Genomic DNA, 23,835 nt, shown 5'->3' with positions numbered 1-23,835 from the left:
CCAAGTGTTGACTTCTTGGAGGATGTCGCTCCTAAAGGATTGGAACGGAAGCTGCCAAACTACTGGCCTCTCACACTGGTTTGAGATCTACTCTTGAATGAGCTTTGGCTTTTGTAAGTCATTTTAGGATTGTGTTTTGGATAATCTGCTCTTTTGATCTTAGGTCTTTCTGAAACTAACATTCATAATGGACATCTAATTGAGACTATGTTAAAAAATAAAACTAGCAAATTTAGTTCAAAATTTTCCTGTTTCTTTGACCTTGCCTTTTTCCTTCACTGGTCATTTTTTGGGGGAACTCTCTCTTTATAAATTATATGTATATAATTTATATATATGATATATATCATATTGTTTAGCATCTATTTACAATATGATCTTACATGATTTATTTCCAGTTCCTTCTTGAATGTTTATCTTAGCATACAAACTCTTGTCTTTTCTATGTCTCTTTCTCTTTCTGTCTCCCTCTCTTGCTCTCTCTCACACACACATACACACACTTTTTTCTAAGCTGTTTGGGGGTAACTGCACCCCGATACCCTTTGACCCCAAAATACTTCAGTGTGTATTTCCTCAAAAAATAAGGACTTCCTCTTGGATAATCAGAGCACAGTTAAAAAATCAGAAAATGAACATTAATATAATATAATGTTTAAAAATGTAGTAATTTGTGGTGCTTTGCAGGATAATATGCCAACGCAGGAAGAATGGAAATATCTCACCTGTGTATCCTTTCATACAGGTACAGCGATAGCTAGCCAAGCCATCAATGCAGGTTCCTTTATTTAAACAAGGACTAGAGTAACACTCGTTTATATTTTCTTCACATAGTTTCCCTGCAAAGAATCACAGAATATTTTAGCTTGGAGAAGACCTGAAAGGAATTTTAGACGAACAGTTTTCAAGTAAGCTGTCAGGTGTAACAGCAGAACAATCAGAAATTGTGGCTAATATGTTTGTGAAAAACTTTGCCAAATAAACTGAAATAAAATGTTTTCTTCCATTCTATTTATTGCAAAAATTTTCTAGCAAGAAATCTGACATTTTCAACATACAATGGAAAATGATAACTATGAATAGCTAGCTTTTTTTTTCAGTTAGGATGATAAGTGTGATCTATTATAAAAATTTTATATTATTTTCTAGTTGTTCACCCCTTTATTGAATTTATCCCTTGAGTTCTTAAATATGACTTGTTTATCTACTAGTTGCAGGTTTATACCCTTAAAAAACATCCCCAGTAACCCACACCCAGCCCCTGACAACTACCATTCTACGATCCATTTCTTTCTTTCTTTTTTAAATTTTTTTATTTGAGACAGAAAGAGAGAGAGAGAGAGAGAGAGCACAAGCGGGGAGAAGGGTCAGAGAGAGAGGGAGAAGCAGCTCTCTGCTAAGCCCGAGATCCTGATACTAGGACCCCGAGATCATGCCCTGAGCCGAAGGCAGACACTTAACTGACTGGGCCACACAGGCGCCCCTCTACTATCCATTTCTATGAGCTTGCCTTTTTTAGATTCCACATAAAAGTGAGATCATACAGTATGTCTTTCTCTGTCTGATTTATCTCACTTAGCATATGCCCTCAATTTTTATCTCATGTTGTTGCAAATGGCAGGATTTCCTTCTTTTTATGGCTGAGTAATACTCCATTACATATAACTCAATCACATTTTCTTTATCCATTCATCCCTTGAGGTACACTTAAGCTTGCTTCCATATCTTGGCTATTGTGAACAATGCTACGATCAACAAACCTTCCAGATAATGATTTCATTTCCTTTGGACAGATACCCAGTAGTGGAATCGCTGGATCATGCAGTAGTTCTATTTTTAATTTCTTGAGGCGCTTCCATACTGTTTTGCATAGCAGTTGCACCAACTTACATCCCCACCAACAGTGCACAAGCGTTTCCGTTTCTCCACATCCCCACCAATGCTGTTATCTCTTGTCTTTAAATAATAGCCATTCGAACAGGTGTGAGGTGGTATTTCACTGTGGTTTTGATTTCCAGCAATGAAATTTTAATGATTCCAAGGTTTATATTGTAAAAACAAGAAACTTTCTTCTTACCTGCGTAACCTGGTGGGCATTCACAAATGAATTCCCCAATTAGGTCTTTACAAATTCCACTGTTGAGGCATGGCAGTGAGCTGCATTCATCAATGTCTGTTTCACACTTTAAGCCTGAAATGCAAATGAAATACGGAAGGACAATCAAAGAGTGGGATCAACAGAAACAGAACCATGATCATTTAAAGGTAATTATCTCAATAATCTGAATTTATAGGGAGTGGTGGTGGTGAAGGAAAGGGCAAAATTCCTTAAGGGCTACCATCTAGTTAAGTATTTAGTAAAAGTACTGCCTCTTTCTAGAGATTCAAGATATCTTGGGGCACCTGGGTGGTGCAATCAATTAAGCATCCGACTCTTGGTTTGTGCTCAACTCTTGGTTTGGGCTCAGGTCATTATCTCAAGGTCATGAGACCGAGCCCAGTGTCAGGCTCTGTTCTCAGTGTGGAGTCTGCTTGAGTTTCTCTCTCCCTCTCCCTCCGCCCTGCTCTCTCTCTCTCTAAAATAAATAAATAAATATTTTTTAAAAAGATATCCTTATAAGGAGGGGAGCCTGAGTGGCTCAGTAGGCTGGGTTTCTGACTCTTGGGTTTTGGTTCAGGTTGTGCTCTCAGGGTCCTGCGATCTGGGCCCTGTGTCAGGCTCAGTTGGTTAAGCGTCTGCCTTTGGCTCAAGGCATGATCTCAGGGTCCTGGGATCAAGACAGGGTCCTGGGATCTAAGAAAGCAGACAGGGAGTCTGCTTTTCCTTCTCCCTCACCCATGGTTCCTCCCCCCTTACTCTCTCTCAAATAAATCAATAGATAAAATCTTAAAAAAAGTAAAAGATATCCTTATAAGGATACATAAAAGATAGCAGAAAATTCCAAGTTAGAAGCTGGTGGTGGGGAGGGCAGGGAGGAAGACCTGGTAGCATAAAATTAGTTTAACTCCGAAGTGAAAAATATAGAGTCATATATACTTGCTATCAAGGCCACTTGGCTGAGGAGTGGGGGTGGGGCTAAGTCCTGCCAGATCTCAGCACATATTCAAGGTGTCCCAGAGTGGGGACATATCTTCTGATACAGTGCACATAAGCTATCTGTGGGCTAGCTCTGACAGAAACCCATGTTCTTCCTCTACACCAGGGAATCTCAAAGTGTGGCCCCTGGACCAAGAGCATCAGCAATTACCTGGGAATGTGATAGAAATGCAAATTATCAAAACTTCTCTAGACCTACTGAATCAGAAATTCTGGGTTAGAGTCTAGTACTCTGTGTTTTAAGAAGCCCTCCAGATGATTCTGATGCACATCAAAACTTGAGAACCACTGCCCAAATTATGCCCTTTCTCAACCACCACTTGCTTACAAAATTCTAGGACAAGATCCATTATTTCTTATGGAATGTCAAGACAAATTTTTATAAAAATTGAGACACACACAATACACGTATAAGCAAGCTGAAATAAGTGGAATGCCAATATTCTTGATAGCCCTGGGCTACATTCATTTTCCAATTTTCCTTTTGCTCATTTTGTGGTGAATTCTTTTATTTTCATTTTGTGGTGAATTCTTTTATTTTAATGCCATCTTTCTCATTGAAATGACATTTCATGTTAGCTGTACAAAAGTAAAAAAAATGCAAAAACTGCATTTCTAAGAGAAAATAGTGAATTATTTGAAATAAATTGCAATTTTAAGATATAGTTCATTTCCCCTCAAAAATTATATTTCTGAACTGAACTGGAATGTGAATTACACTATAAGAAAACATAATTCTTATGTAATTTCTACATAATCAAGTTCAAAGCCATATTGTTTTTCCAAGAACAGTTTCCAGAAAGATAGAAACAAAGCAACAAATCATAGCTATTCATAAGAACTTCCACTAATGTGAAGCCTATGAGAGAAACTGGAGTTTGTTTAAAAATATTTATGCTGGACAATCTGTTCTATGCTGGGTAACATATCATACATTTAAGTGTGTTAGAGTGGAACCTTGGCCTCTGAAACTGCATTCCTATTTAAATTGTGAGCTATGATGTGACCTTTTCATAGAGAAGATGATTCTTTATTCTTCCTCCAAAATGTGCAAGGAAAACTGTTATTTGTAAGAAATGTACACTTTTTTCACCTTGGTTTATCTTGTTCAACCAAATTTTTATGCATTGATATAGTCCAATGAATTTATCTCATAGTTTGATGTGCAAATCACAATGATTTCATCTGAAAAAATATACTAAAATTTGCATTCCTTTATGTTACCTGTATATCCAGATGGACAGAGACAAACATAACCACGCCCAAGCTGTTGGCAGGTTCCACTATTGTGGCAGGGGTTTAAGAAGCATTCATGGAAAACCTACCGGTGGTAAAAAGAAATCTATCAGAGACAAAACACTCCAATCATTTCAAAGCAATCCTGACTATAGAGTTTGAAGGTTTGCAGTATTAGACAGGTGGTTCCTTTTACCAGGTGAGTTCGCTCAAGCTTGCTGGACCACTGCCTGCATAATGTTGGTGCCTGCCATATATGGACACATATGATATATATTCTTGAGTGATATTCTTACGTGATATTCTCCATTTGAGGTGCTTTAAAAATATAAAGGATAGGGCCCCACCCCAGACCGGCTAATCAGAATCTCTGAGAGTGGGATCTGTGCATCATTATATTTTCAAGTTGGACGGTGGATTCTAATATGTCTTCAGGGTTGATAGTCACTGCTCTAGTGGTTCTTACAAATTTCTGTGTCTGCTAGGCTTAGTTTCAAATATGACTTACAAAGCCCTTACAAGTTGGTATGTTTGGACAAGATGGTAGGAAGTTGAAATAAGAAATACAACCTTATTATCCTCCTTAAAAATACTTAAAGCCAAAGAATTCATCATGACATTGGGCTAGGTCTATTCAGAGTAATGGTTGAATCTACCAAAATAATTGGTCTTCACTAGTCTTTTTTTTTTTTAAAGGAAAACAATTAGTTACGTTCATGAGTTATGTTTCTTAACATACATTATTCCAATAAATGATCTTTTTTTTCCTGACAAAAAATTTAAATAATTTTCATGAACGTTGAGTAACTCTTCCTGCCAACAAGCAAAGGCCTTTGGCTAAACCAAATGCCTCTTACTCAAATGATGGGTTATGCTTGAGGTAAGTGTTAATTATTAGTGAATTTAAAGGTTCCCCACATCTACGCATTCTCTATGCCAGACACTGTTGGGGAAAAGTCCCAATTTTTGGTAGTTAGAACTTTTCTAATGCTGCATTTTTGGAAAGTTCTTATTAGAAGTCACAAGTAAGTACTATTATTCATTGATAATGTTCCTGAGACTTCCAGGTTGCAGGATATTCCAGATATTCCTCGATTCCAGATATTACTCTGGTAGTTTCAACTCTGGTAGTTTTCCTCTGTATAGCATGTATAATGACAGAGTGTTTTTCCAAACATTTCACTGGAGAAGATTCTATAAGTATAAAAGGGACTTGCCTGACTGCTGACTTCATACTTCTTTTTAATATGTCCAGGAGAAGAACGGGGCACTATACTTTCCTCTGCTGCTGAGAATGTTGAGCTAAAAGCTAGTAAGATTAATAAGAAAACATTAGAAAACCATATTAGTGCGTGGTGGATACTGCCCATAAGTAGATTCTACCTAAATACTATGGTCAATGTTCTAGTTCTCAGAGTAGGTAAAGTCACGTGTATTTTGTTTTAGGAATAGTAAAAAAAGAGAGTATATAGATGGATGGGATACATCATTAAATCCCAGACTCTCAGAAAGAAACTGGGAAGTTATCAAGTTCAATGTTGCCAAAGTAAGAATCTTTGAGTCATTGTCATCAAAAAGGCCTCAGAAGACCAGACACCCAAATCCACTGAAAATAGCGATATTCAGAATTGAAGCTACACAGGTCTCCAACACGTGGGATTACATAAGAAATGAAGCATATCTTTCTTACTGGAGCAATCTGTGATGGATCTGGTACCACTGGTGGCTGTGGTTCCATGAAAGGGACAAGACAAGCAGAAGGACTTTCCTGAATTGGGTTGGTAGTAGTCTCGAGGACATGGATAACAGGGCATTAATCCAGAACGAGAGAATTCTCCTACTGGACAAGGTACTGCAAAGGTAAAAAATCATTTGTGAGTCCAAAACAACAGTTTACTCTTAAAAGAAGCGCATCAACCCTCGGTTATAAGACAGCTACTGAATTGCTAATAGATTCTCTTGCACATATTTCATACCTATACTATTTTATCACCCAGATAAACATTCTGTTGTTTCCTTCCTTTCTTAACAACACACATTAACTCAATAAAAGTTTGAATTGATCATGTAATAATTGTATTCTGATTTTTCCACTTTACATCCTCAGCATTTCACAAGTTGTTAAATAACAGTGTTTAATAAAAGAAAAATATTGCATGCCTTGACAGGACATAATTGAGACACATTTCCTCTACTATTGGACATTTAGGTTGTTTCTATTTGTTAGCTATTATAAATAACGCTGACATGAAATTTTCTGCATAAACCTCTGATTCTTTCCTAGGGATAACAGTTGAATTTGAACAGCTGAATTTGAGTAGTTGAATCTATAGATCTAAAGATAATGGAAAATTTAAAGCCAATAATATATAATGTCAAATCATAAAAAAAAAATGGTTCTAACTTATAGCCCCATTAGTAATGTATGGAATTGCTCTTACTGCATACTCATTACTGATAATGATCATTTAAATACTTTTTTTCAATTTGAAAGTGGAAATGGAATTGCACTGTTATTTTAACTTGCATTTCAATGATAAATTAAGTTGCTTATTTCATGTTTGTCAGAAAATTGTATTTCTTCTGTGTTGTTGTCTCTTCTGTATGGGGAAGAGGGCCTTTTTTTTTTAACTTTTAAACCTTTTAATGTCATTTTCTGTTAGACATGCTTTTTATAAACAACATCCAGTTGAATACTGTGATTTAACCAAATCTGAAATTCTCTTGCTAATAATTGGTAGAATATTAACCAAACAAGAAATAGCTTCAAACATAACATGAACCTGCATTTTCTTTGATAAATTTTGGTTGCTTTTGGCAGAACTACAGTGGGGTAGACCAGTCATGACTCAATCTTTGGGTTGGGATTTTAGATTGTGAGCCAAAGATGAATTCAGCATGTTCTTTTCCTGGTATGAACTTGTCTCATCTGCATGAGCCCTTGAACCATTATGAATGGAGAAAACCACTAAAACTATTAAGACTTGTCTGCATAAATTTGAATAGAAGATAGAACACAAAGAAGTAGCTATTTGGGAATCTCAGCATATTTATCACGTAGGCTTTGGATTTTTGTTAATAAAAATTAGTATGGCAGAAATCATTAGCAATGTGGTTGAAAAATTTAGAAATGCACTCGAGGCTCAATGGGGCAGGATACTCCACGTAATGGCATCTCTTTTTTTGGTATGACCATAAACATCAAATAAACAATAAGGCATTTGTGGTGATCTCAAGATGTTTAGATCAAAGTGTTTAAGCTGAAACAGCCATTCACATCTTTTGCAAAAGTGCTCTTTTATATCGCTGACAAAAAGTCTGGAGTCAAATCAAGAGATGGCAGAAGATATCATAGATATTAATGCTTGTTACCTCTGAAACAAATAATACATTATATGTTAAAAAAAAAAAAAGAAGAAGATAGCAGGAAGGGAAAAATGAAGGGGGGGAAATCGGAGGGGGAGACGAACCATGAGAGACTATGGATTCTGAGAAACAAACTGAGGGTTCCAAAGGGGTGGGGGTGGGGGGATGGGTTAGCCTGGTGATGGGTATTAAAGAGGGCACGTACTGCATGGAGCACTGGGTGTTAAATGCAAACAATGAATCATGGAACACTACATCAAAAACTAATGATGTAATGTATGGTGATTAACAGAACATAATAAAATAAAAAAACAACAACAAAAAAGAAAAACAGACTTCTTCTGGCTACATCTGTTATATTAAAACTTTAAACTATAAGTATCTTGGTCAAACAAGATACTTGTTATAGCAAAAATATTTGTTATATTAAAACTTTTTAAAAAACTTTTTTAAAGGATTTTATTTATTTGAGAGAGAGAGAGCGTGCACAAGCCGGGGGTGGGGGGTGGAGGCAGAGGGAGAGGGAGAAGCAGACTCCCCACTGAGCTGGGAGCCCTAAATGGGGCTTGATCCCAGGACCCCAAGATCATGATCTGAGCCAAAGGCAGACTCTTAACCAACTGAGCCACCCAGGAGCCCCTAAAACTTTAAATTATAAGGATCTTTGTTTCACCAACAATAAATTGATCTATTCTTTGTTGCTAGATCTTAGAGTTCTAGACAGGGTTTTGCACAAACACAAAGTTGCTGAGTTTAATCTTTAAAATAAATAAGTAAATAAATAAAGTTGCTGAGTTTAAAATGGGTTTTCTGAATCTCAAGTTTCAAAAAATGATTACCTATTTGGAAAAGGTAACTCCAAACAGCTAATTAAAGTAGTTAACTGAAGCATAGATCTTCCACTGGTAAAGGTATGAAACTTTGGTTTGAGAGAATATCTCTGAGTGTGTATGATAAGGTAAAAATACAAATTGTGTCAGTGAAACCAAGATGCTATGATGAATTAAACTCTTTTGCACATACAATTTTTTCAGCACAATCTTACCCTCAAAAAGAAGACTATACACCTAGAAACTGACAGAATGCCAAAAATCATACTAATATGTAATAATAAAATCTTCAGATTAAAAATCAGCAAATTGGTTAATGAACACGTTGTTGTGATGTCTATACTTTGTTTTTTGACATAGAAAATGTAAATTTTCATGTGAAAATTAGCTTAAATTATATTCCCAGGGCAGACAGTTGTCATCCGAAATATATTTTCCAGGAGTGGACAATCAATACTTAATGTATTATTTACACATATAGTAAATATACATATACACATATAGCATATGTGTGTGTAAATATAACATACATACATAATAATAGCATTATCTGTAGTATATAATACAGTATTAAATACACACACATGCACATATACAGAGGCAGTTCCTGATGGTCTAACTTCCTAAGAAGAGAGGGGAGAAAGTTTCATTTTGAATCTTCACCAAAGAAACTATGGTTTCTGAGTCAATAAAAATGGGACAAAATCCTTTTAACCTCTTCTACTTGAGAGAGAAAGAAAGAGAAATCTAAGTATGCCAAAAGTGATATTAAAATAGAATTAAAAATAGTGCCTTGAAATGACCAGGAAAAATGTAATCTCACATGTCTGTTCCCTGACAGTGTTAAAGATAACATACAGAGCCCTGCAGCCAAGTGAATTTTGCCTTTTAAATGGGTTTCCTAAGACAAATTCAAAGGTCAGAGACTCTCATCCTAAGTCTCCTTTTAACATCATCCTATAGGATTAGGGTAAGAAATGTCATCCTGGCTCAGCAATCATCTTTCCTTTTCCTACAGGACAGTGTGTAAACAATACCATCACCAAAAAATCATTTGTGGGACTTATTCTTCGGATAAAAGTCATTTTTAAAAAACAAAAAATTTCTAGGGTGCCGGGGTGGCTCAGTTGTTAAGTATCTGACTCTTGACTTCAGCTCAGGTCATAATCTCAGGGTCGTGAGATCGAAACCCGTACTGGGCTCTGCACTCAGCAGGGAGTCTGCTTGAGATTCTCTCTCTCTCCCTCTGCCCCTGCTCTCTCTCTCAAATAAATTAATTAATTAATAAATAATTAAATAAAATGAAACAAAATATTTCAGACTCGAGTTTGTAACCACAGACCTACAGATATTTAATATCTTAAGTAGTGATAAAAGATGAAATGCATGAAATATAAATTAATATAGAAATATACTTCAATATAGTAGCTGTGTTGATTATATTTTAAGATTAACATGCTAAACAATGTAAAAAGTGATACTTTAGTAAAAAGTGAGGTAAACCAGAAACATACATATAAAAATAAATCACTACAGAAAGAAAAACTAAAGAAGGAAGTTTAAAACTAAGAAAAATTTAAAAAAATAAATAAATAAAACTAAGAAAAAAGTATATAAGGGACTGTTTTAGAAATCATACACATGTAAGTTTAAAGTAAGATGGTATTTATTTACCACCACAGGGGAGATTGCTGAGTGTTGCTGTTCCCAACTCACTCATGACAAGAAAATGTGGTTAAACTTGTGCTGGGAATATATTAGGAGAAATACAGCAGTTACCAGAAGTTTAGAGACTTTCTGGGAATCATAATTACTTAATTGGAATAATTTGGTATTAAACAAACCTCAAGGCTTATTCGGGAAGCTAAAGGGAAAAATCGCCAATTTTGAATTTGTTTTACTGTAAAATTCCTAGTTACTTTTGTGGTTGGAGGGAGAGAAAGAGAAGGAGAGAATTTTCACTGCAGACCTTCTTCCAAAATTCATCTGTATATTGACAAAATAAGAGTCTCTAGTAGATCTATCTCAGCCATAATGTGGAGCCTATTTGCCTTTTAATAAAAAAACAAAACAAAACACCTCAAAGCTGGTGTTACACAACAGACATGGTTTATGAGTTTCAATCAGGTCCTAGTTAATTCTCTTCCCTTCAGTGAAACATCAAGTTAATGAATACTACTTGCCCAATTCCTCCTCAGGTCTAACAGACTTGTATCTACTGTGATCCTGCTACATTGAGATAATTTAAACAGATGGAGTATATAAAAACCTGTAATTATAGTAGGCTTCCCCATTTTCTCCCTGCCTCACTAATTTATGAGGACTACATCTCGCGAGATGCAAGGCTGGACACGCCCCTCCCAGCACCACACAAAAATGTCCTATGTACATAGTTGTTTTCTGGGAATTTGTTTCTAACTGGATGCAGAGGTATATATGACTGGGGTAAAATGAGGCTGTGTGTGTGTGTGTGTGTGTGTGTGTGTGTGTGTGCACGTGCGCGCGCGCGTGCACGCACACACAGCTTGAGAGAAATGTGGAGCAAACAGATTGGTCTCTTAAAAACATCGCTATTCAATAAGGGAACAGTTTTTTAATTTTCAGATGGCCATAGACTTTAGGTTTTTAAATAAGGGTATAGAAAAAGGGGAGGATACATAATTTTTTAAAAAGTCATGTTTCAGCCAGCATGTTTGTTCTGTTCCCAGTGATATAGCAGAGGTAGGCCAACAACTTTTTATTTTTAATAGAATTCCATTGACTTTGCAAAGTACGTGGAGTTTGGAGTTCCTGACAGCAGCATGACCTTGACTCTTAGTTTCACGGCCATTTTAAGTTTTCATCTTTTTGTTTTGTTTACATTTTCCAGCCTTTACCGTGCTGGAAAACTGTACTTGGTAGGGATGTTAGAAATATTTGAAAATTGAAACTCTAATCTTTTCATGTTTATTGTGGTTTTCAACATATGGTCTCTGGACCAAGTAGAAGCAGCATCCCTGGCAAACTAGTTGGAAATGTAAATTCTCAGGCCCCACACCAGACCTGCTGACTTAAAAACTCTAGGGCTGGGGCCAGCAATCTATGTTTTTAAGCCCTTCATGCTGACATTTGAGATCTGAAATTAGTCGTACTCAATTTTTCCTGTTACTTTAAGAATCACTGGGGGCAAGGTGGGGGCACTTAAAAAGAAAACCAGACAAGTTAAGTCAGAATGTCTGGGAGCCAAGACTGGCCTTCAGTATTTTAAAAATGCTGAGGTAAATGTGCAAATAATTCCAAAGTGCAGCCAGAGTGGATAACCACTCACAAAACCCTGCAAACTGTAGGAAATGAAATATCGTAATTCATAAAATGTCTTTTTAGAGTTTCAAGGAACATGAGATAGGACCTCACTTTAGAAAGGAAGAAACGAAGTTCCTAGATGAGATGCATTTCTACCATATAATGAAACCACATGTTTATTAATGTTGAATACTAGCACCAAGTCTTGTACTTTTTTTGTGTGTTCCTAAAGGCGCTAGCACAGTGTTTATATTGAGAGTGTTTATACTTAAGCACTGACTGGCTGAATACATGGAAACTCTCCATGAAGAGACAGTTATTTACATTCTTTGCATACAGTAGACATATGGTTTTGCTGAAAACAGTCCACTCCTCCATGCATAGAACCTATGGGGTTTGAAGAAATATCAGTGTCTAAGGCTTTGATAACCTCCACAAGCAGAAATATTCACAGCTCCTCTTTTCACAGTGGAAGTATTTTCTGGACACGAGATGCAGCTCCGGGAACCAAATGCTGGCTGATAACTGCCCAGGGGACACGATTCACAAATCTCAAGCCCATTTGATGAGTAGGTGCCTTGTTTGCACTGAGCTGAAAAGAAAAATGTAATATGGTTAAGGATGATGACATTAAGCTACACAAAACACAAAGAATTCCAAGCAAATAGATGGTAGTTTCGGACTGCTTCATGCTTCTCTGCACCAATAAGCTTTAGACTGATTTCCGGTTACTTTCTTTATTACCTGGCATAGCCACATAGAAAGCACCAATAAATGGTTTTTGAGTGAAGTTAGAAATCTCATCTCAGAGGGCGCCTGGGTGGCTCAGTTGGTTAAGCGACTGCCTTCGGCTCAGGTCATGATCCTGGAGTCCCGGGATCGGGTCCCGCATCGGGCTCCCTGCTCGGCAGGGAGTCTGCTTCTCCCTCTGACCCTCTCCCCTCTCATGCTGTCTCTCTATCTCATTCTCTCTCTCAAATAAATAAATAAAATCTTTAAAAAAAAAAAAGAAATCTCATCTCAGAAAGGTATTGTCACAAGAACAAGTTGTACAGAGGGGAACTTGTTCTCGTAAAAGTTCTCAGCTTGTACTCAATTCTCTGGAGTAACAGAAACAAAACCTCAAATTGGGTGAGAGCCTCATAATTATACTGGCACCTTTGTTTCTCTACGAATTGGCCCTCTTATGTCCCCCTACCTGCAGACCCCATCGGAGGGCTGGCGGAGTAGAAAGTAAAAGTAGTCTTAGCATGAGGCCCAGGGAGATTAAGCAACTTTCTAAGATTCATAGCAATGGTTCTGTGGGAGAGCAGGACTAGGGCCAGAATCCTCAACCCCTAGTGCACAATCCTTTCCTTCTGCCCTTGTTCTCCAAATGATGCTCATTGTCAGCATTTTTAGTGCATTTCTGATCACCTAGTAGAGGTCTTCAGTTTCTATTTGTCATTAAGCAATTACATCTGCATTTGTAACAACAGCAAGGGGCACAGTTCTGAAATTTCTTCTTTTAGGTGTATCTTTTTTTTAAAAGTTTGTTTGTTTGTTTATTTATTTATTAAAGTCATCTCTGCACCCAACATGGGGCTCAAAATCATGACCCCAAGATGAAGAGTCCATGCTCTACTGACTGAGACAACCAGGCGCCCCTTAGGTGTATCTTCCTGTAACTTTAATCATGAAAGAAAATGTTTCCATCAGAAATGCTTATTGAGAATGATAATAAAATATTTTGAAAATATGGAGTATTTTAGTAGTAAGAATACATGCATATTAGTAACCTATAGTTATTAATTTCCAAGTAAATGGAGAATTGATCTCATTGTATCAAATATTATTCTAACAGAACGCAAACTCATGATTGCTAAAGTGTTATGAAAGTCCTTTCCACCAATTAATTTGAGATTCGATAAAAAAATCTGAGTTAATTGATAAATGCAGATTAGAATTGGGGCACCTGGGTGGCACAGTCAGTTAAGTACCCGACTCTTGATTTCCACTCAGGTCATGAAATCAGGGTCCTGGGATCGAGCCCTGGGTCACGCTCCATGCTCAGCATGGAGTCTGCTTGAGGTTCCCTCTCTCCCTCTGCCCCTCTCACTTGTGCTCTCTCCTCTCTCAAATAAATAAATAAATCTTTTTAAAAAATGTGGATTAGAATTATTGACAATGAAGTTTGACTTAGAGCAACAGAATGTTCCAAAGGGAAAAAAAAAAAACAGACTTCTTTGAAGTGAGGGAAACATTAAGGTAACAATTCAAAATTAAAAGAAAAAAATAAATCAATGAAATTGCTTGTAGTAATGCTCTTATTTCATCCTATTTGCCATTTAGACTTCATACGTGAAGGTAAAATTCAGGCTTCTGGTAAAAATGTGCACTAGGCCATTACCTTTGCATTCTGAGATGCTTCTTGAATGGAGATATTCAGTATATGTCCCAGTTGGACAGAGTTTGCACTCCAGTTGCCCTTCCTCATCCTGATAGAATCCGCGCAAGCAGCTTTCACAGATAGAACGTTCCAGAGAATAAAAGGTTCCCAAAGGGCAATTGACTGAAAAGAAAACCAACAGGAAACACTGAAACCAGTAAACTATAGAAACAGAACACATTTAGGTTCCTTTTTCCTAAGGCATGAAAATAATAAAGCATGCCTCCAAGTACTAGTCTTACTGTCAGAGGTTTACTCACAAGATAAACCTTCCAGAAATGTATTCCTAGAAACAAACAGATTTTTTTAAAGAAAATAAAAATTCTTATTGACCAAGCTTGGGCTTATGTGATAGGAGCTTTAAAGTGTGGGTTAAACCAGATCATCCTGGGAAACATATAGCTAACAAAGAAAAGGCTGCTGTAAGGAGAGAATAAAACATGAACACTTAGGTTAATCTGCGGTTTCAAGATATGAAAAACAGTTTCTCAGCTGTTCTTCCAAATGGTTCCCTTATGAAACTGACTGCTTGTCTATTACAGCATCATTTCTAGAAACAAAACCAAGCAAAGGTTGTGAATCTAAACCAGGGGAGTTAAGCAGACCCTCGTCTCTGCTTATAGGAAATACTGTCCACTAAAGGTAAGTGTGAGACATCCTCAGACTCGAGGGTCCCGAGGAAACAGGACAATTTGAGGACCTTCCTTCCTTGGAGATTTGGTCTGCTACTTGGCAGGCTTGAAGTGACTCAGGATTTCTGAGACCAAAGTGGAATTTTAAGCCCATGGAAAGAATGCTAGCAAAGTTAGTATTTGTATAGAGAGGATACTTGAAATTAGCACCTAGATGATTCTGATGATAAAGTGTGTAAGAATTATGTGGGAATTTACTAAAGATTCAGATTCCAAGCTCTGCCCCCCAAGTGTCGGATGTATTAGTTCTGGGATGGGGCCCTGGTCAAGATGCATTTTGATAGGCCCTTCAGGGGATGCTGACACAGGTGGTCTGAACACCATACTGAGAAACGCAGAACACTGATCAAGGTGATTCCTAATTTTTACTCACAACGTAGGGAGGAAACAAGAGCAGGTTCAGAATGACCATTTTAAGGTGCTTTTGTTGGGCTGAATTTATCACCCAAGTAAACTCTGGGAATATCAATAAGAACTGTTGAGGAAGGTTTTCCAAGCAAGGGGCAAGACCCCATGCCTCCAGAGAGGTAAACACCAGACTCGCATACAGAGTTTGGTTAGAAGAGTCTCCCCTATCTATAAACAATGACTTATTTGGGAAACAGGCTGGAATTGATCCAGATTGTGGTAGTCTGGGTTAAAAGTTAACGGGCTATGGGTAAGGAAAATGAGGAGCGGCTGTTTAATGGTTATTGGGGGTCTCCTTTGGAGGTGATGAAAATATTTTGGTGGTGGTGATGGCTGAACAGCTTCGTGAATGTGCTAAATGCCACTGAACCATACACTTTAAAATGGTTGATTTTATGGCATGTGAATTTGGCACTGGCTACCAGAGTGGAAATCTTAGCTACACCACTTACTGTCTTAATAGGTAAGACTTCCTGAGTAAGTTCCTAGCCTCTCTGGCTTCAGTTTTGCCATCTGTAAAATGTGCTTAATAGTAATAGCACTTCACAGAGTTGCTAAAGAGAATTAAACACGAGAGGTGCTCAGTCAGCCTTTGGAAGGGTCATAAAGTATTAGTCATTATTATTGGAGATGCTGCTAAAAGTTGTGAGCTCTAAAGGTCTAGAAATAAAACTAAGATCTGAGTCCCTTACCTGAAATAGTTTTCTTGTCCTGAACAATGATGGTTTACTTAGATTCCTGAGACAAAATAATAAGAACAACCACACAACAATTGCAAAATGTTTCATTTCAAAACCCTTGTATAGTTGTAAAGCGGCTCTGCTCATCTCATTTGACCCACTATGAGCCAGATATATTTTTATTGCAGCAAAAAGTCTTACCACACATACGCCCTCTCAGCACCGAGCCTGGTCTGCAGAAAAGGAAAGCCTTTTCTGTCTCTAACGAATTGCTGTCGGCTACCAGAATTTCAGATGAAAGCTGAAAGGAATACATGGGCTCCTGACTGAGGGTCCTTTCCAGTTGATTTGTAATGGTTTCCAAAGTCTTAATGAGTCGTTGCTGATTTTTCAGCTCGAGGGTATCATTTCTTTCATCGGGTAATGGCACACTAGCTGAGATAAAAACAAGACAAAATAAAACATAACACACACACCTGGTGTTTCAGGAAACCATTTGTAGTTAGTTTTTTTTTCTTTACCAAAAAGAAATGGCATATTAAAAATCTTCCGGGAAAAATAAACTCACGCTCAACCACTACTTACTGAGCAACTAGTATATGGATAATATTAAGAACAATGCAATTTGTTTTAATCCTTCTCTCATTTGCTGGATCTACATCACCTTTTTGTGAAGTTCTTCCTTACAGCATGTTAAATTTCTGTAAATTCTTGCTTTTTAAAAACATGCCTTAGTTCGTCATGCCAAGATGAGTACAAAGCAGGATGCTTGTTGCTGCGAGAATCATAAAATACATCTGTGATATTAAATTGCAAAAAATGACAAAACTTAGGTGATTGTGCTCTCCCTAATTTTCAGTTCCAGGATTATTTCCTAAGAATGATAACACATGGAAAATTTGCAAAATAGGTTTCCCACCAAGAATTTCACATAATATTGTCTTTTCGAACAGACAGTCTATCCTTACCTGTGATGTTAAAAATTAACTTAATTTTGTGGTTAGATAATGGGGCACTTCTTCTAATTCGTGAAGATCTGGCTTTGCCGACACCTGTGGGTGTTTCTTGCATGGAGTCCAAGAAATCATCGTAAGAGTAATCCAGCCTATTAGCTGCACCCCAACCACCAGGTCCTGGACAGTTGGGGCAGAGAAACAAGATTCTACAGTTGCCTTTTTATCTGCATTTAGGTTTGAATGTTAAGCCACTATTTCTTCAATTGTCCATAATGTACTGCATATGGGGATGCATCTAGAATCTCATTTATTTCTCATCTATAATCTTATATTGTAATTATCAGGCACTTCATTTTAGATCTAGATTACCAATGAATTGCACAAGAAGAAAGAAAAGTCCTTTTGGAGCTACCTAGGCATTTAAGCCATTCTTACCTTTGAGTTAATAGTGAATTACCTTAGCTTTAGAGGTAAATAGGATGTGGGTGCAGAATTTTAATCAATGCCTACTTCCCTTCAGGGTTTGCTCCATTCTTTTTTAAAAATTTTAATATCAGCTTTATAAACTTAATACAAATGAACAGGTTTCCTTTTATGAAGATATTTAGGATACTGCATTATATTTTAAAGGTGGAGGCCGGGGTGCCTGGGTGGTGCAGTCAGTTAAGCAAAGGACTCTTGGTTTCGGCTCAGGTTGTGATCTCAGGGCCGTGGGATCAATCCCCACGTCATGGGCTCCATGCTCAGCATAGAGTCTGCTTGAGATTCTCTCTTCTTCTCCCTCTGCCCTTCCCACTTGTGCTCACTCTCTCTCTCTCTCTAAAATAAATAAATAAATTTTAAAGGTGGGGACAGTTTCTGAAGGTGGCATGTAAGTTAAATGTGTATGTAACCATGCTAGAGTATAGAACACGGATATGTGAGATTCCTTCCCCAGTGCCATTGTGATCACCCACATGGATTCAGATTGTAGCTTCTGGATGTAGGGTATAAGGGTGTACAATTCTAGTCAAGTTACTTTCCTCTCTCTCAGCCTCAGTTTCTTCATTTATAAGTTGAGGTCATTCTTCTTACCTCACAGGTTTGGGGGATAACTGAGACAATATACATAAACCATCTAGCTCAGCATGTGACTCATTCCAAAATCTCAGTAAATGATATTAATATTGGTCTGGGTATATTGTTGTTGTGTGCTTATGTGCTTTAAATATCAAATTGTATTTATACAGGCCTGTCCACCTATGTTAGTGGTTTAAGATTTTTAAATGAAATTTAAAATGGAGTTTTAAATAAAATAAGCTCTTAAAATTTTTTTGGCTAATTTATGTCTTTGGCCATTAAAATTACCTAAGATAAATATTTTTGTTTTTCACTTAAACACCCTTCCCACAAGTATTATGTAGCCATTATAGAAAAACAGATGAGCCAAGACAAAAAACTTTTTGATTACCTATAATTCCATCATATAGAAATAATGCCTAGAATATTTTAGGCAATATTTTCTTCTATGAATATATAAACACACACATATATGTTTATGCATACATAGATACACGAATCACTGGAATAGAAATAAACATAGCATACCTTTAACAAACGATTATACTATGTGTATGTTATTTAGTAATCTTTTTCTAATTTTCTCAATGAAATATTATGGCATTTCTGTGTCAAATGGTTTCATAATATTCTTTTCTATTGCTATATCACAAACTAACCAGGTTTCTCTTTTCAAACTTTTAGATTATTTCAAAATTCTAGAACATCCTTGGGCATAGAGGATTTCATAAAATGTAAGGCACCATCAATGAGAAGATATATTCCAACTTCAGGGATGTCCAAATAAAAAGGTACACTTTAGAATTTATAAAATGTAGTATATCTCTGCACACTGGCATGATTTTTATCTTGAGAAATATTCTTAGAATTAGATTTCTGGATTTGAGTATTTTTCATCTTTTTGATACATATCGTCAATTGCCCTTCAACTTCTCCCCTGCATACAATCTATGAGTATGATTTTTTTTTGCTTATACTCTTGCCAATTTTGGGTATTATGATTCTTATTTGAATTTGTTAATCTGACAGGTCAAAAAGGGCATCTCATTTTAGTTTTAATTTGAATTACATGACTATTATCAAGTCAAACCATTTTAATATATTTATTGGCCCTTTGTTTTTAATACATTATGACTTGCCAAGGTGTTGTTTGAAATATTACACTAAGTTTGTGACTCCCTACTGTAAAGATATTCAAGGAGGAAGACTTATATCTTAGGATCAATTGTATCACGTGTCCACATATGATTCTAAGAAACTGCACTTTTGATCCTTATTAGATGACAAATATCACCCATCTCAAAACCTTATGATGACACCTGACTCCCTCTAGGTGCATCCTTATACCCTCAACAATCTGCCTCAATAATCTGGGAGGGGAAGCCTGTGTCATGTGTGACAGAAGAGTCATTATTATTCTAGACATGCCACTGCCAACACCACTTCATGTTTTTCTAACACTTTAACGTCCAAAATTTTCACTGAGAAGTTTTATATAATAGTTAAAAATGGAAAAAAATGGATAAAAAGTTAAAAATTTCCTACCGGTAGGAAATAGTTTACATAAGCTATGGCAAATTGATTAATATGTGACCACTGAAATTGAAGTATAATATTTAGTGACAGAAAAATGTCCTCAGTATAATGTTAACTAAAAATTCAAGTTTACAAAGTAGTATGGGCGTGGGCGCCTGGGTGGCTCAGCTGGTTAAGCGACTGCCTTCAGTTCAGATCATGATCCTGGAGTTCCAGGATCAAGTCCCGCATCGGGCTCCCTGCTCAGCAGGGAGTCTGCTTCTCCCTCTGACCCTCCCTCCTCTCATGTGCTCTGTCTCTCTCATTCTCTCTCTCAAATAAATAAATAAAATCTTTAAAACAAAAAAAGCAGTATGGGCATATATACATACGTGTGTACAGTTATATGTATATATGTTAATGTATATATAGTAATACATATATTAATATATTAACAGAATTTATGGGATTGTGTGGGTTATCCTGATTTCATTCTTTGGGTTTTAGCATTTTTCCAATTTTTGCAATAAACATATATGCAGAAATATTTTTTAAAATTTAAAAAGTGTAAAGCAAATGTCCACGTCACTCTAAATGCTAAGTCACTAAAAATATGCATATGATCAGTGTCAGAAACAAAATGTCTGCTGTAATGTCAATTAATACTGTCTCAGATAACCTTCTAAGGACTTTATGTGTACTTGTACTTATTCATTTAATCCTGAGAATGGCCCTATGAGTTCAGTACTCTTATGTATATACATATACCCATTTTTATAGGTGAGGAAACTGAGGCACAGAGTACAAACTTGCTCAAGACCACACAGCTAATAGGTGGTAGAGCCAGAATTTGGACATAAGAAGTTGGTCTTAGAATCCATGTCCATGTGCTTAACCATGACACTATTTTGTTATCACTATTATAATTTTTTTTGAGAGGGAAAGAGAAAGGGGGGAAAGGGAGAGGGAGAGAGACTCTTAAGCAGGCTCCGTGCCCAGTGTGGACCCCAACACAGGGCTCAGTCTCACAAACCTGAGATCATAACTAAGCCAAAATCAAGGGTCAGACGCTTAACTGACAGAGCCACCCAGGCACCCCCATCACTATTATATTTAAAAACATTATTCTGGAAGTGTTGGACAGTTTTATAACAATGCAATAAAAATGACAAATATAATTACTAGAAAGGTGGATGATTTTAGCAATGAAAGACCCAACTGTGACTACTGAAATCTTCCAGAAATATTAAGGCAGTAAGCTAAATGGCTAGCTACACCAGCAAACAAATCACATACTGCAGTTAGAAATAATCTTAATAAAAATGCTCAGAGATAATATGGAGAAAACATGAAAATCCAATTAGAAGGTATATCAGACTCGAATAGATTGAGTCTTAACATATTCTGGGTACGAAATCTGAATATTTTCCATGTGTAACTATTTTAAATTAATGACTTAATTATAATTCAAATTGAATGCCATATAAAAATTGCTTTGGTACTATTCTAAGATATCATATCAGTAATAAAATTTCACAATCATAATGTGACTTTATTTTTCTTAGTTTTTATCATCTCAAGAGTTTTGGTTTAAAAAAATTAATTTTTCTAGTTTGCCCCACTCTTCTGGACTTATTTTATTTTGCAGATCAATCTTGCAATCTTGACACTGCATAATTTAATTACCAATTGCAAAGCCATTTTCATAGTCATAATTGTATTCGAGGCAATATTTTTTGGTCAGGTCCTCTAATCTGCAATCAATGTCCTCAGCATCACTACAAAATGATGGGACCTGCAAATAAAAAATGAAGAGTATGAAATGTAAATTGCACCTCTATGTGCTCTGGATAAGCCCTTTGTTCTGTTGGCCTTCACATCTCTCTCTATTGGAGGGAGGAGAGGACTAGAGCTCTGCATGCTCCTGGACAGACTCCCATCCCTCGTCCACGCCCTCCCCTAAGGCCTCTGGTGCTTGTGGACCACCAGAATTAGTTCCAGGCCCTTTCTCTCTGTGCATGTCACTGAGCCCCAGAAGCCCAGGACCCCGGCATATCTCTTGTCTCTGAACTTTCACCCCTAATGGCTCTTTAGATCCCTTTCTCTGACTCTATCTCCCACCCATCTCTAAGTCCTCAGAACCTTCCTCTGCCCTCTGGAACTCCCAGTCATCAGTGAATCTCCTATTCTTTTTTTCACCTCTCTTTATGGTCCCTTCATCTTTGCTCTCAATAACACCCCACTTTCCAGTTTTCTTAGACCATGGGTGCGGAGGTGGAGGAAGTATCTTCCTCACTCTTCCCTGCGGTTTCCAGATCATGCTCCTGTACCCCTCCATAGAGCCTCACAGTCCTGAAGTTCATGGTATAGAAGGTGGCCCCTCTGTGTGTCAGCCACCTACAACCTTTCCCCATTCTGCATCACCCCCTCATTCCAAGAACATCCAGTAACTGTCCCTGTTATAATTCTTGGTGATTTCTATATCCACCTGACTAATCCTTCCATCACCTTGGCTTCTCACTTCCTTTTCCCCCTCTCCTCCAGTCTTCCAGCCTTACTTTGTTCCTTGCTGTCATGGTCATACCCTCAGACCTCATCATTACCAATAACTGCACCCTCTCCTACTCTCAGAAGTCTTTGACTTCATCAGATTTATAATCCATGGACCCTACCACCTCTTCATTGTCTCTCAGTCCGACGTCTTCACCTCCTTGTTTATCCGTCTTAGAGTCTATGGCTCATCACCAGGAATCACTCCCTCACGTGCACCCACTTCCATCGTTTGTCTGTAGAACCCATAACCCTAGTTAAACTAATTGCTCTGCTTTCTCTACACGTGCACCCATGTGGTTAATTACAGCTTGAGAGAAAATACAATCCTGCTTCCTGCCAATCCTACCACCTTTCTTTAGCACATTTGTTTGTGCTTTCCTAGAAAATTATTTTACACCATCAACTCCCTTTCCAAACCTCAACAACTCCTCCCCATCCTTACTCTCTCAGCTGATCACTCTGCATCTTTTTTCCACTGAGAAAATAGGAGAAGTCAGAAAAAATCCTTTGACACACTTCTACCACCATGGGTACCCACTTGTGCATCCGTGTCCCTGTGTACCCTACCTCCTTGGCTCCCCTCTTTCTCTCACACTGGACATCAATTCTACTACAACTGAATCTACCCTTAGCATCTATCCAAAATCTAAGCTGCCTACTCTGTTAGGGATACAAATATGTTTATAACACATTTCCTTTGAGATGCTTAACACAAGTTAAATACATTGTTTTGCTTTCCTATAAACAGTGGAAGAATCCTAAACAAAAATGCATGGAAAAGAAAATCCTTTTAATGTTCAATTATCTCATCATAAAATAAATACAATCTACAATGGCATTTTTGTCATACTTTAAATAACAAAGCAGACATTTTCAAACCACATGGACCTCACGCTTCTCTGGCTTTCTGACTCAGAATGTTTTAAAAAACTCAAAATGTTTTAATAAAGATTCACTTACAATTCATTCCAGAAGTCCAAAACCTATGAGCAATTCTAAATATTAAGAGCAAGTTTGCATTACAGAGAGGCGGGAAACCATCAGGACACGGAATTCCAGTGGCAGGTTACCCTAAGAGGCTATGAAAAGCTCAACAGCATCCTTTAAAATCCGACAAACAATAATGCTGACATACCATTTTCCCCAGGGTAGTCTCAAATGCTTCAGAAAACTTCTTCAACAGATCTGTATCATCACAACGAGTTGCTTTGTACAGCATCTCAAAGGATTTGAACCCATGATTTGCAAAACGTTTTACTGGAAAATGTTAGAGAAAACAGTTTCAGTTGGTTAAGTGTTTTCAACACTAAGATTTAATTGTCTTTGGAATAACTGTAACTTAGGACTTTGATTCTAAAATGATTTGTGGGATTTCTATAAAAACAAGAGATGACAGTTAAGAAAAACTTCTAGGCATTAATTGATCATAATAAACCATGAGTCAAGTGGCACTGTACCCAGTTATCCAGTGATGAGGTTTGCTTTGATATATTATTCTTTAGCTTGCAATCACATTAAGAAAATGAACATTAAGGGAAAAAGAGATTTAAACATTTTTAAATTATATTTCTAGGAATTTTTGAAAAATCCTGCCTTGGTCAACGATATCTTTTATGTTTACATAAATTTGTATCATATATGTTTCTATTATATTTTTAACCAATATACACTGAAAATTTTCTAAATATGATGGACAATCATAATCCTTGAAAGTGTAATTCCCACAGAGGACT

The 23,835-nt window shown here is 37.0% G+C and overlaps 1 protein-coding gene across 4 annotated transcripts in view; it reads right to left on the bottom strand.

The window, feature by feature from the left end:
* SVEP1 (sushi, von Willebrand factor type A, EGF and pentraxin domain containing 1) overlaps positions 1–23,835 on the bottom strand; it is a 195,020-nt gene that overhangs the window by 75,842 nt on the left and 95,343 nt on the right. For all 4 annotated transcript variants that reach the window (XR_004819523.1, XM_035723592.1, XM_035723593.1 and 1 more), the window contains 11 exons: positions 23,238–23,359; positions 21,236–21,344; positions 16,988–17,152; positions 16,221–16,454; positions 14,201–14,362; positions 12,242–12,403; positions 6,024–6,185; positions 5,551–5,642; positions 4,322–4,418; positions 2,078–2,191; positions 726–839 (listed from right to left, as the gene is read on the bottom strand). Coding sequence is in view for 3 of the 4 variants with exons in the window: in XM_035723592.1 (XP_035579485.1) it covers positions 726–839; positions 2,078–2,191; positions 4,322–4,418; positions 5,551–5,642; positions 6,024–6,185; positions 12,242–12,403; positions 14,201–14,362; positions 16,221–16,454; positions 16,988–17,152; positions 21,236–21,344; positions 23,238–23,359 (1,533 nt within the window). In the remaining variant the exon portion in view is untranslated. The remainder of the gene's footprint in view (positions 1–725; positions 840–2,077; positions 2,192–4,321; positions 4,419–5,550; positions 5,643–6,023; positions 6,186–12,241; positions 12,404–14,200; positions 14,363–16,220; positions 16,455–16,987; positions 17,153–21,235; positions 21,345–23,237; positions 23,360–23,835) is intronic.

The sequence above is a fragment of the Zalophus californianus genome, chromosome 13, assembly GCF_009762305.2.
Source record: "Zalophus californianus isolate mZalCal1 chromosome 13, mZalCal1.pri.v2, whole genome shotgun sequence".
Lineage (NCBI taxonomy): Eukaryota > Metazoa > Chordata > Mammalia > Carnivora > Otariidae > Zalophus > Zalophus californianus.
The sequence above is the reverse complement of the archived record's forward strand: the minus strand, read 5'-3'. Positions and strand labels throughout refer to the sequence as shown.